The sequence below is a fragment of the Mesocricetus auratus genome, unplaced genomic scaffold (assembly GCF_017639785.1).
Source record: "Mesocricetus auratus isolate SY011 unplaced genomic scaffold, BCM_Maur_2.0 Super-Scaffold_100030, whole genome shotgun sequence".
Classification (NCBI taxonomy): Eukaryota; Metazoa; Chordata; class Mammalia; order Rodentia; family Cricetidae; genus Mesocricetus; species Mesocricetus auratus.
The window spans coordinates 3,647,849-3,667,915 of NW_024429211.1; the positions used below are offsets into that span (position 1 = coordinate 3,647,849).

General features: G+C 38.1%; 1 protein-coding gene across 4 annotated transcripts in view; it reads left to right on the plus strand.

Moving 5' to 3' along the window:
• Snurf (SNRPN upstream open reading frame) overlaps nt 1-20,067 on the plus strand; it is a 128,643-nt gene that overhangs the window by 18,312 nt on the left and 90,264 nt on the right. Inside the window, exon 1 of one of the 4 annotated variants that reach the window (XM_021223384.2) lies at nt 9,815-9,858. The exons of 1 other annotated variant lie outside the window; for it this stretch is intronic. In XM_021223384.2, the coding sequence (XP_021079043.1) occupies nt 9,830-9,858 (29 nt within the window). In that variant the 5' untranslated portion in view covers nt 9,815-9,829. Of the gene's footprint in view, nt 1-9,814; nt 9,859-16,301; nt 16,394-20,067 lie in introns of those variants that run through there. 2 more of the 4 variants (XM_013125666.3, XR_005871980.1) reach the window with 2 other exon arrangements.

The window sequence follows — 20,067 nt, forward strand, 5'->3', positions numbered from 1 at the left end:
CATATGTATATATATATGTATATATATCCAATTTAATATGTTAACATTTCTAAGAAATATATCTTGGTTTGATCCCAGAAGCATATCTGCTGCATCATCCCAATATGTAGGTTCTTCCTGACACTGTCTACCCAGACCATTTCTAATTGGATAGCATACCCTATGTAGAAATCTATTTTAAGGAATACCTATACCCCATACTACCTGCTATGTGACACTGTATCTCTGGCTTTCTACACGGAGACCACCTGTGTGTCTCTATATTACTTACCATCTACTGAAGAAAAGAAGCTACTCTGATGATGTTTAAGAGGTACACTAATCTCCAGATACACCAATAAGACATTGGGATTACATTTAACTAATACTGTACTGGCAAGTTGTAGGTCAACTTGACACAAGATAGAGTCACCAGCGAAGAGGAAGCCTCAACTGAGACAGTGTCTCCATATGATTGGACTATAATCAAGCCTTCAGGGCATTTTCCTTAGTAATGATTGACTGAGGTAGGCCTAGTTCATTGTGGGTGTGCAGGGGTGCTGGGTACTCTATGAAAGCACGCAAGGCATGCTATGAGGGGAAATCCAGTAAGCAATACCCCTCCATGGCCACTACATTATTTCCTACCTCCAGTTCCCATTCTCCATGAGTTTCTGACCCCACATCTTTGATGATGATCAATGATGTGGAAGTATAAGACAGATAAACCATTTTCTTCCCTAAATTGATTTTGATCATGGTGTTAAATCAAATTAATAGTCCATCAAACTAAGACAAGTACTAAGTTTAATAGTAGGGGGTCATTATTCTGATAGTGGATTCATATATAAGGTAAGTTTTGTGAAGATCCTTAAAATAGAAAGTGGCTTGTTACTCCCATGAAATCAGTTTCACTATCCACCACTTGGTAAAGGAAAGGCCATTTCTTGGTCAATGGAACTTCACTAGCCAATAATGTCAAAAATGGTAAACCACTCCTGGAACTGGACTTCTTTATGTCTGTCCTATAGTAGTGAATGGGGGCATTGTTGTTCCATTATATGGTAACTGCATTTATACCCTTTATATCTGTATTTGTATTTTAGGAAGCTTTGTATGAGTAGTTTTTCACATGACTGATTCTGAATTTATTTCATGTTATTTCTTCTTCCCCATATTCCCTCCTTTCACCTACTCTCCCATCCTCCACCACTTTCTTATCCACGATTCTTCTTTCACAATTGTTATCACTGTGTTTTTTCCTTCCCTCACTTGAAAGTCTTCCATAGTCACTTACTGAAGATATATACTGTCCTTATTCATTAAAGCCTTTTAAGAATTCATCTTTAACTGGGCTGGTTTAACCCCCAGAAGCAGATGACCTGACAAGGGGTAGCTCTTGAATCCCAGACTGATGCATGGGAATCAAACATGGGACTGATCAAGACCCCCTGAATGTGGGTGTCAGTGAGGAGGCCTAGGTAATCTATTGAGCCTTGGATAGTAGATCACTATTTATCCAGGGTATACAAATGGATTTTGGACTCCTTTCAACAATGTGAGATGCCCTCTCACCCTGAACTCTTGGGGGAGGGTCTAGGCCCTGCCCTGGATGAAATGACAGACTATGGACACCTCCATGGAGGGCCTCACCCTCCCTGGGGAAATGGAGGGATATTGGGGGGTGGGTGGGAGGGCATGGGAGGAGGGGAGGGAATGGGAGAGGGACCTGGAATTGACATGTGAAGCAACCTTGTTTCTAATTCAAATTTAAATTTAAAAATAAAAAATATAAAAATGAATTCATCTTTATTAATCTTTTCTCTGATAACATTTGATATACCTTCACAATGCTTTCTCAAAAACATATATATGTATATCCATATACATACATCCAAATATTTTTATCATTTCTTCGGTTACAGACATCATCTATGAGGTAATATTTTTTGTTGATTTTCTAAGACAAACTTCTCTTTGTAGTTTTGGAGCCTGTCATGGGACTCACATTGTAGACCAGGTTTGCCTTGAAATCACAGAAATCCTGCAGGGTCTCCTGCAGGTCTGTCTGCGTCTCCAGGTCCCCAACAACTCAATCATCTGCTTATGTTCTGAAAAGGGCAGAACTCATATGGATATCACCAAAACAAGGCATATGAATGTGCAGTGAGATGAAGGATGTCCCCTTATATTAAGGCTGGGTAAAATCTAATATGATTTAAAGGGTCCCACAATCCAAAAAAAGTTTCAAGGCAGCTCTTACTCCTACTGTTAGGAATCCCAAAAGTAGATCAGGCTACACAACTGTCATATATATGCAAACAGCCTAGGTCAGGTCCATGCAGACTCCCTGATTGTCTGTTCAGACTGTCAGCGACTGTAAGCTCAGGTTAATTGATACCTGGAGTTTTCTTGTGATGACATTGGCCCTTTGGATCATACAGTCATTTCTTCCTCTTTTCTGCAGGATTCCCCCAGGCCAGACTGATGTTTGGCTGTGGGTCACTTCGTGTGTTTCCATCAGTTGCTGGATGAATCCTCTCGGATGACATTTGGGATAGAAAAAAATCTATGAGGGTAACATAATATCATTAGGCATCATTACATTGGCAATGTTTTCTCCAGTCTTGTTTGGTCCTATCCTTGTTCTATGTGCTGTATAGCCACTGAGTCCAGGCACTCCAGGCAGTTTCAAAGGAGAATTCCCTCTCCTGGCATGAGTCTGCGGCTAGAGCAGTCATTTCTCGGCCCCTTCCACAATCTCTGTGCCACTATTACAACAGCACATCCCATAGGCAACACAAATCCAAGTTCAAATATTATATGTCTGTATTGATGCCCCAACTATCTGCCTTAAGCTGCTACTTTCTAAGGCCTCTGATTCAGCTCCTGCTTCTAGGATCCAGCCCTGTTTGATGTCCTGCCCAGACTTCCTTCAGTGATGAACAGCAAGGCAGAAGGGTAAGCCTAGTAAACTCTGTCCTCCACAGCTTTCTTTTTGGGCATGGTGTTTTGTCACAGTGATAGAAGTCCTAACTAAGACAAAGAGGCAAGGGAAGGAGAGATTTCTACACATCTGTGATATCATGCACATAATCTTAAATGAACATGTGGCCTTTCAACTAGCAAATGACAATTAGTTTTAGTTTCTTAACTAAATATTTGATTTCTTATGTATTTTATGGAACATTTAAATCTTGGTAGATTTGGGCATCATACTGTGTATAATATGTGTTGTAGGAATGTAGATTTTTTTTTGGCTTTTCAAGGCAGGGTTTCTTTGTATTGTTTTGGAGCCTGTCCTGGAACTCATTAGGTAGACAAGGCTTAGTCTCGAACTCACAGAGATCCACCTGCCTCTGCCTCCCGAGTGCTGGGATTAAAGGAGTGTGCCACCACCACCCAGCCAGGAAGGTAGATCTTGGCATAACATCTTGACTCAGTGTGAAGAATGTATAACCTCAGAAGATACTAAGTATACTTCATGTCAAAACTCCTTTAAGGACTTGTCTATTTCCAAATGACTCCTCCCAAGAATATTCAAAGTTAGTGGCAATAGCAGATAAGTAGCTATCACAGCAACCATGTTGTTCATATGGAAAGAGAGGTCAAGCGTAACAAGCCAAGAAATTACTTATCACAGAAAACATCGTAGGAGTTGCAGTGAATGAAAAATTATTAACCAATACAAAATTTTGTTCATGAAAATTTCAGTGTGATATTATATCACTTGAGATGGTGATGAAAAAGGTAATGTTATTTCCATAGTAGATGACCTTTGGTAGATCACCTTGCCCCGGATCCCTACTAAAAGTATGATGTATAAGAAAGTATATGGGACGATGGCTATCATTGCAACTCTGTTAGAACTCTTGCCTAGCATACACAAATATTTGTCTCTAATCTGTAGTATGACAAAAACAGCTGTGATGGTGTACATAGTAACCCCAACATTCAGTGGGTAGAGTCAGAAGAGTATAAAGTTCAAGAACATCCACAGCATCTTTCAGGCTAGCATGACACCATTTCAACAGAAAGGTGATGTATACTCCATACCATTGTATGTGGTAAATATCTAATTTGTTTTTGATTTTACAGGAGTTTATATTTAAGTTATTGCTTTGAGTCATAAAAGAGAACATGGGCTTATACACAACACTGATTCCTTGAAAGATTGCAAGAACTTTTTTTGTTTTTAGAGACAGGACTTCCCTATGTAGTCCTGGATCTCCTAGATGTTTGTTTTGTGGACAAGACAAGATAAGAACTAAGAAATCTGCCTCTCTCTGTCTGAGAATAATGCCATGTGCCACCATAGCCCTGCTTAAGAGGACTTTTGATGTTGGATTGAAAACATTTTACATTATAATGTGGCTGTAAGAATATGAGAGGCGCTGGGCAGTGGTGGCGCGTGCCTTTAATCCCAGCCCTTGGGAGGCAGAGGCAGGCAGATCTCTGTGAGTTCGAGGCCAGGATGGACCGACAGCCTCCAAAGCAATACAGAGAAACCCTGTCTCGGAAAAACAAAAAAAAGTATATGAGAGGCAAGGAACGGAACAGTGGTTTCAAAGGGATGCCACTACTAGCCTCATTAATTTAAATATTTGAACCTTAATTGGTGGCTGTTTGAGGAAGATTAGTTGATGTGGTAATGTTGTACAAAGAATATCACTGGAGAAAATTTCTGTTTTCATAAAATTCATGGTATTTCAATAAATCTCTATTCTTCCTGATTGGGGTTTGAGGTGTAAGCTGTTAGCCGCTGCTCAAATCACCTGCTGCCTGCTCTCTCCTCTTCCACAGATGCTATCTGGAAAAAGCCCTTAATAATAATTTTTCCATAAGTTGAGTTGGTCATGGTGTTTTATCACAGCAACAGAAATTTACCTATTAACAAAATGAGAGAGAGAGAGAGCATGGGGGAAATAGGAGGTGAAAGGAAGAATGGGAGAAAATGAGGGGAAGGGAGGAGTGGAGAGTAACCAAGGAGAGGAACAGAAGAGAGGAGAGAAACAGGAGAGGAGAGGAAAAAGAGAGGATTCTCACACCTCCCCAAATTCAAAGTTTGATGTAATATTTCTTTTTCACTGTCTGTAGGCCTTATATTCAAGAAACACAAGGGACTTTCATGGCTTTTAGGTATATAAGGTTCTACCTTTATTAGTTAGGTATTATCTCAGAGAATATGTTAATAAGTAAAAGTGAAAATTCTGTGAATGCACTGTCACAAGACTTTTCCTTTAGAAGTTGAGGTTTCAGTTACCAGAGGGTGACATGAATTTCTCTTGTAGAATTTCTCTTGTAGAATTTCTCTTCCTCAAATTCTGACCTGTGGTGTCTAATTTTGTGTAAATGTGACACAGGTTAAAGTCATTTGCGAAGGAGAAATCCAATTTGGGAGAATTCCTCAAAAGATCTGGAAATATGCAAACCTGTAGATCATTTACCTAATTAGTGATTGATGAGGGGAGATACGGTCCACATAGAGTTGTGTTTTCCCTGGGACGCTTATCAGAGCTTCTATCTGAAAGCAGGCTGAGCAAGCCATGAGGAGCAAACAAGTAGATTGAAATGTTCTCTGCTCTCTGAATCAGCTTCTGACTCCAGGTTCCTGCTCTGCTTGAGTTCCTGCCCCGACTTCCTTTGATGATGAACTGGTATGGAAGTGTAAGCAAAGCAAACCCTTTCTTCCTAGACTTGCTTTTAGTCATAATGTTTATTACAGCAATAGAAACCCTGATTAAGATGTGCAGATTTCTTCATCAGCCTCTGATTAGAGGACCACTATTTAATCTACCATTTCTACCTGTTCGTGGGCCTAAATAATTTCTTTTTGGTCAGAAACATTTTCAATGTTTAAGTACTTGTAATTTATTTATAATTTAATTGTGGGAACCTTGAGTTGTCTCAGCAATTATCCTACTTGCTGCCAATTTTGAGGAACTGAATCCAATCCCATCAACTACAAATGCTTGGGTCCCCCAAGTTGTTCTCAGAAACAAAGACATGCACTTTGGAACATTTAAATACACATATACATATTCAATCAATAAATGGAAACTTACAATTATCTTTTCCAGTCCCCTTCAAGGACTGTGAGGAAAGAAAGTAGTACTTTAGCTGTTTGCGGTCTGGTGATCCTCCATAGTGAGTATGATCAACTGTGAAACATGCTGGAGTCTTCCTCAGCCATGTGAATGAGAGTGCATACTTAGGAAGACCTAGGTACAGCAATGTGAAAGTAGCAGTGGGGCATAATGACCCCTTTTGCTGATATTGTGACTTGTTTGTGTCTTCAGAGCCTATCCCAGCATGATCTCTGATATTGGAACAAGACTATTCCACCTTCTATAGTACTGCTGCACATGTCAAGTGTTTTTGGGTTGAATATCATCTAGTTCAAAGTGAACGTCTCAAGTCTCATGGAAACTTGGTGGTCTAATGCTAAGCATTTAATATATACTTTTTACTTCTGTGTTCATGTGTGTGTCCACATATATATGTGGGTCATGCCCAAAGAGAACACAAGGAAGTCAAGGAAGTGTTGGGTCCCTCGGAGAAGGAGTTGCAGATATTTATGAACTTCTCAATAAGAGACAAGGGTGCTGGGATCTGAACTCTCTTTGATGAATCAGTTACTTCTCATTACCTCTCTCTCCAACACTATGCATACTACCATTTATTAAGAGACAGATTCCCTCACTGAACCTACCACTTGCTGATTTTGTTAGACTGAGCAGAAAGTTTCAAGATTGTGCTGTTTTTTTTTTCCTTTCCCGTTTCTGGTGCATGTTGTCTCTAGCAATTTCTCCTGGATTCTGAGGAATCAAACTCAGATCTGCATGGTTGTCAGGAAAGAAACTTCTTGAGTGACCTATCTCCCCTATCACTGTATTGTCAATAGTAATGGAAACAGTCACTGATTCTTTTTTCAAAACTGAGAAACAAAAAAATCAGACAAGGAAGTCCTCATTGAGAAAATCCATCAATATTTATTCTTGTAGAAACACTTTATTGAATTTTGCCACTATTATTATTATTATTATTATTATTATTATTATTTCATATTTGTATGGAGTTTGTACTTCAATAGATATGTGTATGCTTCAGTAAACACATAGAGGCCAGAGGGTAACTTTATGAAATTCATTCTTTCTTCCATGTCTGTGAAATTCATTCTTTATTAAACCATCTTCTGTCTTTGGGTGATTGAATTCACTAGAAACAAACTAGTTGAATTTTACTAATCTTTTTTTTTTCTTCTAGATTTTTTTATTATTATTATTTTAATTTTAAATAGCTTGTTTTAGATGTCAATCCCCGTTCCCGTTCCCTTTCCCTCCCCCTCCTCCCGCATGCCGCCACCATCCCCCCCAGCCTCCCACCCTATCGCCATTTCGTTCCACATTTCAGCCCTCAGTTTGATTATTTCTCTAGTCGTCTTGAATAAACCTGCTTCCTTTTGTTTTAGAGCTTTCATATGTGTGTTTTAAGTTGCTAGTTTGAGTTCTCTCCAAGTTTTTTTATGTAGGTAGTTAATGCTATGAACTGTCCTCTTAGTAAAGTTTTCATTTCATTTTCATCCACATTTCTTTGAGGGCTGTCACTATTATTTGGATGAGCCCAAATTCTTGTGCCTGGGTCAGTATTAACTAGACGCAGACAATTTACGAAAAATAAGGTAACGATGCTAATGATAATGATGCATATAAGGAACAGACTGGGTTTGTCCGGAAGTCCTTGAAAGTGTTGCAGCAGTTAATGAGGAATGAGGAATGCTGTGATAAAACATATTGTATGTAAGCTTAAAATTTTCAAAACATGAATAAAAATATTATTTTAAGCATTGCAATATTTTTAAGTTAACAGTTTATGATGGTTCATCATATAGGATACTGTTAAGTCAAGTTATATTTTCTGCTTAATATTGTTTACAAATGGGGGCTGGAGAGAAGGCTCAGTGGTTAAGAGCACTGCTGCTCTTCCAGAGGTCCTGAGTTCAATGCCCAGGGCCCTTTAAAAAATATTGTTTGCGAATGTCTCTTTTTGTCACTCTAGTTACCATGGGTTACTAGAAAAACTTTAGGAGTGTTTAACTTAAATTCAAGGAAAAAGACCCTGACTTAATAAATTGCAAGGAGATACTGGATTGGTTTGACCAGCCTTAGTAAAATAGGGGGTAATTAGTCTCAATGCAACTTGATATTCCATGATTAATTGGTATCCATGGGAGGGCTGCCCTTTTCTGAAGAGAAACTTAGGAGAAAGAGTGGATTGGGGAGATAAATGGGATACTTTATTTTCTAATGCCATCCTAACCTATAATAAATTGATGGTTTCCAGGGGAAAATTGCTTTAGTTTTCTTGTTTAGTTAATCACCATACAATCCTTGGCTCTGGGGATATTGTATAAAAATATGGAAATTGGCCTCGCCATGATGCAGAAATCTTTAATGTCCATATTAAATGTCAGAAGCCAAAGGAACTCTGAGGTCAAGGTCAGCCTATTCTGCAGAGCAAGTTCCAAGCCAGGCAGATCTATTAAGAAAAATCCTGCCTTAAAACCTAAGGCAGTTAAAGCTGGGTGTTGGTGGCATATGTCTTTAATCCCAGCCCTTGGGAGGCAGAGGCAGGCAGATCTCTGTGAGTAGGATGCCAGCCTGGACTACAGTGTGAGTTCCAGGACAGCCTCCAACACCATAGAGAAACCCTGTGCCAAAGAAAGCACAGCTGAACTGCTGTTTTAGTGATTTCCCCATGGTTAGAAATCAAGACTTGAAAGGTATCCTGAGATGCAAGAGGACAAGGGTGTCTTGTCAGCAAATTTTACAGTTCTCGAAAGCTGTCAAAAGTTGAAATAAGACTGAATGGCAGAAGCATAGCAGGTTTCCTGGTGGTTACCCTCCTCACTAAATGAGCCTGTCTCAATAACAAATATATAAACAAACAAAAATGTACATCCTAGCAAGTGTTTTTAAAATCATGAGTGTTTTAGTTTGGGCTACTTTTGCTATATTGAGGCATGGTGACCAAAGCAACTTGGGGAGGAAAGTGTTTATTTGGCTTTCATTTTATTATTGCTGAGATATGCCCACAATCACTAATATGGAAAAATTCCCTATAGGCTTGCTGCAGATGTATCTTATAGAGACATTTTTCTCAACTGAGGTTCCCTACTCTGAGATAACCTCAGCTTGTGTCGAGGTGACATTAAACTATTGAGCAAAATAAGTAAGGAATTTTTCTATTTGAATGATCAATCAACATGTTTATTGAAACTGTAATTATTATTTTCATAGTAACATTTTCAACTTCCTGAAAATATCTGAAATTCAATAATAGAAAAACATGTATATATATATATCATCAAGTAAAATATGATTAGTGCAGAATGTTTCTAACGCAGCATCTTTTAATCATCAGAGTCCTCTTCTGCCAGTGATTCACGTGTCTATTGTTTTGTACGTCTTCTCTCATTCGAGTGACATTTTTAAGCACCCCTTCTTTTCTGTAACCTGAGAGATAAGGATGAATATAATTAGAATACTGCAGGCCACAATATCTACAAAAATCCTTGAATATGTTTCTTGCCAATTGATTCAGAGGGTCATGAATACCCTCCATTACCACACTCACAAGAACAAATGGTAAAGCTCATGACTGCCTATCTTATGTCATTAGATGGACAAAAGATTCTTGAGTCCCTGCAGCCTGTCAAACAAGCACGCATGCGTGATTGCATGGTTGGGCTGTCTCACTAGCACAGGCTGGGGGTTGGGAGTGTGATCATCAAATCAGTGCAGCAGCAGGAGCAGAGGGAGACAAAATGCCTGTCAAATCCATCTGAGGAATGGTCAGCAAGACAATGCAGCAATCCAGGTCAGTTCCCATGTGCCCTGTTGTATGTTTCATAAGTGGACAATATTTTTGCGTGTTAAGTATTATAAATCTGTGTGGATTTGAACATTGTTGTAAAGATCTAAAATCTTTGGCTCTGAAGAATCAGATCAGAATCCTACCTGACCACAACCCGGCTTCCTTTGTCCTGTCCTGTGTTGTGTTGACTGCACAGTACCCCTCCCCTTGCTCCCTCGGTCTTCCTGCCCAGGTAGCTCAGGAATCTTCCTGCTTGCACGTGTACATTTCAAAACTGAGGCAGTTATGGGGGTTTACGAGTGTATGGGAGTAAGGGCCTTGGCAACAAAACTGTACAATTGTTGGAGTATGGGTACATTGCACACATGTAATATTCCTAACACGATAAATTCAGTGACTATGTGGCACTAAAGGACATGAGGTGATTGAGGTGATGAAAGCAGGTGAAAGGTCGTATGCAGATGAAAATGTAGTGTGTGTGTGTGTGTGTGTGTGTTGGTGGGGACTTGTCTAAGATACCATGAGGGTTGTTCCTTCCTGTTTCTGATGGTTAGAGTGTAAGGTAAGTATAGTTCTGACACGATGATGGTTAAAATAAAGGAAAGGGCTTTCCAGATTGGTTTTAAGAAAGAATTATGGATGGAGTGATTTAGAGAGAGAGAGAGAGAGACAGAGAGAGAGAGAGAGAGAGAGAGAGAGAGAGAGAGAGAGAGAGAGAGAGAGAGAAAGAGAAAGAACCACTTGAGTACCATAAGTGAGTGGATGTATCCGCAGAAGGCCACTGGGTGGAAATGAGAGCTTTCTTTTACGTACAGCCATACACTCTACACAGAGGTTCAGAATGAAAAATATTTTTCCTATGATCTAGCAAGGTGGCCTAGTTTGAAAGTTGTGAACATGTTTCCTTGTAACATGAATAAATGAAGACCCACAGACTGGTATTGGGATTCAAGCTGAATATCAGAAAAGCAAAGCATCCAGCCACTAGCTCAGCCTGTAAGGGATTATCCACACATAAGCTCTTAACCCAGCCTCAAACTGCTGCCTCTCCTCAGTGTGTCTGTAAAAGGAAAAGCTTCTCTGAGACCTTGCTTCTGTCTTATGTACTTCCCTAATGTTGGGTTTAAAGATGTGAAATGTAATTCTCGTCTAAACTGATTCATGTAGATCTGGCTGGCATTGAACATACAGAGATCCTTCTATCTCTTAACCCCACATCCTAGGACTAAAGGTCTGTACTAACACCTCCTATCCTCTGGCTGCTAGGATTAAATGTGTGTGCCTGGCTTCTATGTCCAGTGGCTAATTTGTTTCTTAATTCTCGGGTAACTTTAATCAGTCATCAAGAGTATCTCAACACAATTCCTTGTCTACATTTCTTTTGTTTTTATAATGCTGTCTAGATATCAGTGCTGTATTCTAAATTGTTTGGCAAATATTTTGTTTGGATTTGTCATCTAATATACCTTGCTCTGATTCCATACCTTGTTTGGGTTTTATGGGATAGGCAAATGGAATGTAGAATTTTCCTTTAGGCATCCTCTGAAAGATAAGTCCCTGGGGCCATGTCTCCTTCCTTTCTGTCATTCATTTCAAAATTGTGCTTGAAATTAAGACTTTAAAAGTACTTTGAATATCCATGGGAGTGGTGACCCATTCCAGCAACATTGTTCCCAAAAGTTGTCACATCTCCAGAGGTATAATTATCGTTACATGGCTCATTAGTGGTGATAGTCTCCTCAACACAGCAAAGCCTAAGATAATAGATTTTAATGCTCCATACCACCCTACTCCCAAAGGCAAGGAATAAGGCACTCTCTGTATCAAGAATGAGAATGTAGCCAAGGAATGATGGCTAAAATGCATTTACTCTGGCTAAAGCAGCTACCTCTTGTAGCTAGTGCAAAGCTAATTGAATAACATGGGTATCTACAAGTTAAACACTGGAGTTAATAGTAGACCCATTCTCCTGTACTACAGTAAAAGATGGGATCTGACCTCAGGAAATATCAGGGAGCTATATAATCTCTGTTTGCATAGAATTGCATGTTACTTCCTTTCTGTATTCTAGTAAACTAGAGAAGTAGATACCTGTAGCACCCTTAAATGATTCTGTTTGGCCAGGGAAAGATGGGTGTCATAGACTTCATATGGAAGCCCCAGAAGCTACTCCTTGCATCCAAAGAGGCAAGGACACACAGAACCTGCTGTGATGCCTTATGCAATCTTTATCACTGCTAGAGACTTTGTACCCACTTATTTTGATAGACATCCCTTTAATTTTGGGGTATAGTGTTTCTCAATGGCCAATGAAAGTTAGATAAATGCTTATAAAATTCCCCTTACAGTCTATGGACTTATTTTATGGGGACAATACTAGTGAGATAAAAATATTTTTTATCTATTCATAATTTGAATGCCTGCATATATCCAAGTATGAAGACATCACTAAGTTTGTTCATGAACACCTTTAATCCAAGCTCTTGGGAAGCTAAAACAGGATTATCAAGACTTTGAGGCCTACCTATAACACAGTAGTTAAGCTCCAACCAATCTTCCTATTAGTACCTTATTTCAGTATTTTAAATGGAACTAACAAAATTTATAGCATAGATGGGTTAGATGATCTCCAAAACCCATGAGGCATCTTACTGTGGAGCTACAGTCAAAAATATCTTGAATAGTAAGAATCATCATTTTTTGAGGGTGTATCCATTTTTTGGTTTCCCTTGGGCCAGTGGATGTCACTATATATATATATATATATATATATATATATATATATATATCAATCATCAGATATATTGGCTTATCAAAATTAAAATACCATGAGTTGGGTTGAGGGCATACTGGAGGTGATTTGTAGGAATCTAATCATAGGTGATGTGAACTTACATGATACTGTATTCCATTGCATACTTATATAATATTCTTTTAAAATATTGCTTCAGTAGTAGTGATACCATTACTTTTTGTTTATTAAACCTACTCTTAAAATTATAATGTTATGCAGTAAAAGATATTCAGATTTGGAAGTAAGTTGTATGCATTACAGGCAACAGTGTTGAGCACTATTGAAGAAATGAATTCAATGTGAAAAAAGAAACTGATAGTTATATTCCTTATCTTTCTTAGGTAAATTATCAAACATGCTTTAGCAAGGATAATCCCATTAAGTTGAATTACTTTGTAAAGGAAATTTAGCAATGCAGTTGCTTCAAAGAAGCAATTTGAGAAAAACTGTGACTGAGAATTTGTGATTATGCTATTGGTAAAAAGCTGTGATAAAGAGTGAAATGCTCCAATTTCCTCTAATCAGTATTTTCACTGCCGTCGACCACAGCTGTTTGGGAAATGTGAATCCTTCTGACAATTAGACGGAAAAGGAAGCATTATCAAGTCTTTTTCACTATATATCTAATATACTTATGGGTTTAATCAAATTATGAATTCTAGTGATGATGTTTATTGATAAGGCTAAGGGTTCCACGTTAAGGGCTCTACTAACAACATATATTAACTGCCAAAGCCTAGTTTCTAAAACCATGGCACTGTGGGTTAATGTTTTAACATTAAAGATGCAGGGGATGACACACTAAGTATAGGAAATACATCAGAAATGCACATTTCCTCTAATACTTGTTATCACATTTCTCGAGAATATTGGCATATTCTAATTTTCAGCTCTTCTAGAAAAAATTGGATAAGCTCATATCATTTTAATGTGAGGTGGCATCTACATTTTCCAGGATGTTTTAATTGTCTACCATCTATGCCTCTATTTGATCATCAGTGTAGCTTGCAATATATACATCTAATGTCTCCATTTGTAAATTTTTCTGTTTGAGACAAACCATTTATAGTTTGACGTGGATAGTCCAATATTATCATTTTTATGAGGATAATTATTTTATTCAATATTATGCTGTTTTATTAAGTTTTTGAAAATTTTATATGTAATTTGTTTTTATCATCTTCCTTATTCTATCTTTTTTCCATGCTTCCCACTCTCTCTGAAATATTTTTTGCTGTAACAAACACATATGATTACAAAGGAACATACATAAATGAAAGTTTCTGAGTCCATTCAACATTTCTTATGTGTGATATTTTAACACTAAACACTTGATTTAAATAAGCAAATAAGGGTTCATCTCTGAGGAAGACTGGTTTTCACTCTCTCTGAAGGTCATCAGTTGCTTGTAGCTATTCATCCGAGGGTTGTGTCCTGTGAGATTTCCCCCATACATGCTGGTATATCAATTAGTGTTGTCACTGTTCTGCTGTTTTTAAGTAATCACACCTCTGAAATCATGGCTGGCACTTCCCTGTCGTGAATTGAGGTCACGATTTTACAACAGATGTCATTGTTTTGAGAATCAAATTTAAAATATAATATAAAAAGGAGCTGACTAATTGTTTCAATTGCTAATGCAAACATGGAGACTTGAGTTCAATCTCTAGAAGCAAAGTAAGACATCAAGGTAAGATAGACCGAACCTGTAATCAACTAGGGCACATACACAAAGACAAAACTATGGAACTCATTTCCAAGATAGCCTTCCCTACTAGGTGAACTCTAGGCTATCACATGATAGTAACCCACAAAAATCAATGGGTATTACTTGAGAAATGATATGTAATACTCTTTTCAATTATCCAAAACACATAGAGATGGGTGCCCAGGCACATAATATGTATAAATTCTTACATATGTACATACATCCATATAAATGGTTTAATTTGATATTAAGGGACATATGATATGTTTAGGATAATTCTATTAGAATGTATGTGTTAACATCAGATAGTAAGCATGAAAATTAAATGTTATGTACCACTCTTTTCACTTGGTAACTGGCCATTTAACTTTATGGATAAAATACATGCTGATTTATTGCTTCCCTACAAATTAATCCTACTTGATCAGACAGAACTATCCTATCTTCATGCTATAGAATCACGTTTCTTTTCTATTATGTTTTCTAACTGCACTGATTAGATATGTTTACATAACCTCTACATTTTTATACCCTTTCTTTGGTTTTATATCAGAATAATGTTAGCCACATAGCATTCAATACTCTCCATGTATTTGAGGATTTTGAATATTGCTTTGATGAATGTCATTTTAATTCACTATTTCTTTGTGGATTTCCCTACCCCATATGGTCTTTGGCCTGCAGACAGTGATATTTTTAGGTCAATATTATGTTAAATTCATAGGAATAATGACATGTATGCATATTGAAAATTCAGTAGCTGCTGGGCAGTGGTAGTGCATGCCTTGAATCCCAGCACTCTGAAGCTAGAGGCAGGCACCTCTCTGAGTTCCAGGCCAGCATGGTCTAAAGAGCAATTTCCAGGACAGATAGGACTATTATAAAGGGAACATTTGTCTCAGAAGCCAAAAATAAAACAAAACACAGGAGTTTATCTAGATGTATGTTTGCTTGTGTGAATGCTTAACATGAATATAACTTACTATAGCATAGACGTAAATAGAAGATCTGGAGAGTCAGTTTTGCCATTGAAAGCAACTACTGCTGACAAAAGGGCTGAAATCCATTTCGTAGCTGCATGTCAGTGTTCTCATAAGTACATATAATCCAGCTCTGGGAGGAAGTAAAGGCTCTAAACTATAATCACAACTCCACATGTAAATTTACTTACACAAACACATAAACACACACACACTTAGGGAAACACACATGCATATAATTTTAAATAATAAAATTGCTATTTATTAGTATAATAATTACTATATATGTTGATGGCACATGCCTGTACTTTCAGTACTCAAGAGGCAGAAGCTGGTGTATCTGCTTGAGATAATCCCCAGATTTGTCTACAAACTATGTTCCAAGACCAGCAATGGCTAACAGTGTGATTCTGTCTTAAAAATAGATAAGGAAACATGAAATCTATATCATAGTAGGTTTAAGTCACTAAGAAATTATGTCACTGAAAGAAGACCCAACTCTTGTATGAAAACAACAATTATTATGTCCAACGATAAGAATTACATGTTGTCTGAAAACACTTGAAATTTTAAAAATAAGGAGTAAGTTAAACCGGTTTAATTCAGAATGTTCTCTAATGTCACAAGTTTTAATTGTTAGTGATTTCTGCTTCCACTGCATCACTCTCTAGTTTGAGTTACATTTTTTTCTCAGCAGCCATTCTTAGACAGATCTAAATTATGATTATGTAGCCCATATTTCCCCCAAATACACCTTTAATATGTCCCTGATCAATTTATACAGGTGGATATGAAAACCATTCTTTTCGATACTAGCATTAAGAAAGCTTAAGCTCATGGATGCCTGCATTACGTAATTAAGTTCAGAAAAGACTGATTCCCTGCAGCCTGGCAAAGACACGCGCATGCCTGACTGCAGGGTTGGGCTGTGTCACTAGCGCATTCTGGGCTTTGGGAGTGTGATCATCAAATCAGTGCAGCAGCAGGAGCAGAGGGAGTCAAGATGCCTGTCACATCCACCTGAGGAATGGTCAGCAAGACAATGCAGCAACCCAGGTCAGTTCCCTCTGGGCCCTGTTGTGTATTTAATAGATGGATATCATTTTTGTACATTAACTGTTGGGATTAGAACATTATTCTATAGATATTAAGTCTTTGACTCTTAGGTATGAGATCAGAAACCTATCAGATCAAGACCTGGCTTCCTTTGTCCTTCAGTGTCATATTACCTGCACAGTACTGCACCATGTGCTCCCTCAATCTGTTCTATCACTTTATCTCAGGAATCTTCCAGGGTGAGCATTCACATTTTAAAGCCCAGGCAGCATTGTGGATTATTGGTGTTTGAGATTAAGAAACATAGACCAAAAAATGAGCATCCGTTCTGGTATAGGGATGTTGCACAAACGTAACATTCTTAAGAGGCATCAAATTAGGTGTCTGTCACACACTGTAGGATGTGAAGGGAAGAAGGTGTGTGAATCTTAACTTACATATTAGCAGCAGATTAGTAACACAACAGGTCAAGGTGGTATCCTCCTGCAAGATTATGAATGGTTTGGAGGATCAGATAAGTTTTATTTCTGATGCTATGATAATTACAATAAGGGAAAGGGTTTGCAAAGCAGTACCGAGTGGTACAGAGTGAATTGTGTGGTGTGTGTGTATATATGTGACTGTATGTGTGAGTGTATGTCTTCTACTTGAGTATCACAGGGGAGGACTGGGCATGTCATCAGAAGGATGGGTATATAGAAACATGTCATGTCTTTCCCATACAAATCTGTTATTCACAAGGTGGTACAGAATAATAAATGTTTGTCTATGATCATGTCTACTGATGTAGTTTAAATATTGTGAACGTCTTTTGGTTTCTGTATGTATTTTTTGATTATGTGTAGATTTAATTTTTTGAAATATTTTCCTGACATGACAATAGACTGACAAAATGCGAAAATGTAGTTTGTAATGTCATCTATTTCATATTTATAAGATGTGCAAATGCCATGTAAACTTTTTCTTCAGGATCTCACTGGCACTAAATCCTTAGGGTGTGTCCCAATCATGTTTGTTTATTTGGTCTTTGTAAGAGGGAGTGTAATTTGTTTTCCATTTCAAAATTACGTTTCAGTTAACCTTTTTGCTTTTTTTGATAATTGATTCTTTTCTTATGAAATATGTCATGAATATAGGTTTTCTTCCTCCTACTCCACCTAGTTCTTCCTCATCCTCAAGAGGGCCCTGTTAGGGTGTGTGTTGGTGCTATAAGTGGAGTCTGAACTGCTGCTCACTGCCCATGTTACAACAGGGGAGACGAAAGAACCATGAATGTTGAAACCTGAGGACTGTGCTGAGTCAGACTCGCTATACACTGCCCCTGGGATATCTCTCCCAGCCACTCCCTAGACTCTGCAGTATGGAAGCTGTCCAACACTCATGGTAAACCTTCCTTATACACCTAGGAGATATGTTCCCACTCCTCATTATGGGCATGGAAGAGATGGCTCCACCCTTCACCTGAGGGTTTCAGTCCCAGTGGCCAGCACTAGCGAACTCAGGTATCACCCACTTCATGGGTCTCAGGTTGTTGGAGCCTGCTCTAATGTGTTAGCTAGGGTAAAGAAATGTGATGCTAGGGTTGAGAAATTGCACTTAAAAGGAACTGTGGCAGAAACACAGGATAGTGACAACGTGGGAGAGGGAGTAGAGTATGCAAGCAGAGTAAGTGAGATAGATGTCCTTGTGCTGTAAGTTGAGAAATTAAGAGGTTCTGCACCTCTGACCGAGAAGAATGGCAGCTGTTCCTCAATCGGCTGCTACAATAGATGTTGGTTTTCTCTCTTTCCCCTATTTCCAGAGGCATAACTTAATATGGTTCTAAGAAGAGCTCTCCCTGTAGGTACTAGTTGGAGGATCTGTGCTGAAGGAAGGAAAGGCTAGAGATTTATTTAACCTGAATATCATAAGTGGAAGATGGTCTCAAAGAGTCACTGTGTAATTCTTTCCTCTTCCTCTTCAAACTGGACTTGTAAACATTATTGGGGACTGTGCTACTCAAAAGTTCCTCAAGTCTGTTTGAAGTAACCAACATTATTGATGGAAGGCATAAATTTCCTTTCAAAGTCATATTTTTATTTTTACTAATAATTCCCTTCCATGATTTAGTAATGCACAGGGCAGATTATCTCATTTGAAATAATAGTTAATATTTCCTTGTGGATTTCCCTATCTCATAGGTCTTTAACCTGCAGACAGTAATATTTTTAGGTCAATATTATGTTAAATTTATTGGAAGAATGGAATGCATGCATATTGAAAATTCCATTGCTGGGGGACTGGTGGTGAGTGCCTTAAATCCCAGCACTCTGAAGCTAGAGTCAGGTATTTCTCTGAGTACCAGGCCATCCTGGTCTAAAGAGCAATTTCAAGGACAGCCAAGATTATTATAAAGGGAAAACTTGCCTCAGAATCCAAAAATAAAATGAAATTCAGGAGTTTATCTAGATATTTATTTTTCTGAATACTCAGTAGGGATGTAACTTACCATAGCATAAAAGTAAATAGCAGATCTGGGGAGAAAGATAACCTGTTGAAAGCACTTAATGGTAGGAAAAAGGCTGAATTCCAGATCCTAGTTCTATCTCAGTAATATCATAACCACATATAATAATAAAAATTAGTTTTATTTGAATAGATATTACTATTTAACTTGATAGCACATGGCGGTACATTCAGCACTCAAGTAGCAGAAGCTGGAAGATCTGTTAGAATAACGCCAGCTTTGCAACAAATAGTATTCCAAGGACAGCATGGGCTAACAATGAGATTCTGTCTTGAATATTAATAAATAAACATGACATAGATAACATGGTAGGTAATTTTTTAAGTCACTAAGAAATTTTATCAATGAAAGGAATCCCAATAGTTTTATGAAAACAATAGTTATTATGTCCATGGTAAGACTTTCATGTTACCTTGAAAGTTTAAACTCCCTTGAAATTTTAAAAATAAGGAATGATTAATCCAGTTTAATACACAAGGTTTTTGAATGTCACATCTTTTAATTGTTAGTGATTTCTGTTGCTAGTGCATCAACGGTCCAGCATTTTGTACATTCTCTAGTTTGGGTTTTATTTTTTCTCAGGAGTCTTTCTTAGACAGATATAAAGTAGAACATGATTTGTGATTATGTAGTCCACATTGCCCCCAAAACCTCCTTGAAATTGTTTGTGATCAATTTATACGAATGATTATGAAAACCGTGTGTTTCAATACTGGCAATAAGAAAGATTATAGCTCATGAATGCCTGCATTGCGTCATTAGGTTCAGAAAAGATTGAGTCCCTGCAGCCTGGCAAACATGCACGGCATGCGTGATTGCAGGGTTGGGCTGTGTCACTAGCACATTCTGGACTTTGGGAGTGTGATCATCAAATCAGTGCAGTAGCAAGAGCAGAGGGAGTCAAGATGCCTGTCACATCCACCTGAGGAATCCTCAGCAAGACAATGCAGCATCACAGGTCAGTACCTTGTGGGCTCTGCTGTATCGTTAATAGATGGATATCATTTTTGTACATTAATTGTTCCAAATTGGTTGGGATTAGAACATTACTCTATAGATATCAAGTCTTTGACTCTGAGGTATGAGATCACAAAGCTATCAGATCAAGACCAGGCTTGCTTTGTCTTTTGCTGTGTCATGTTATCTGCACAATTCCACTCCCTGTGCT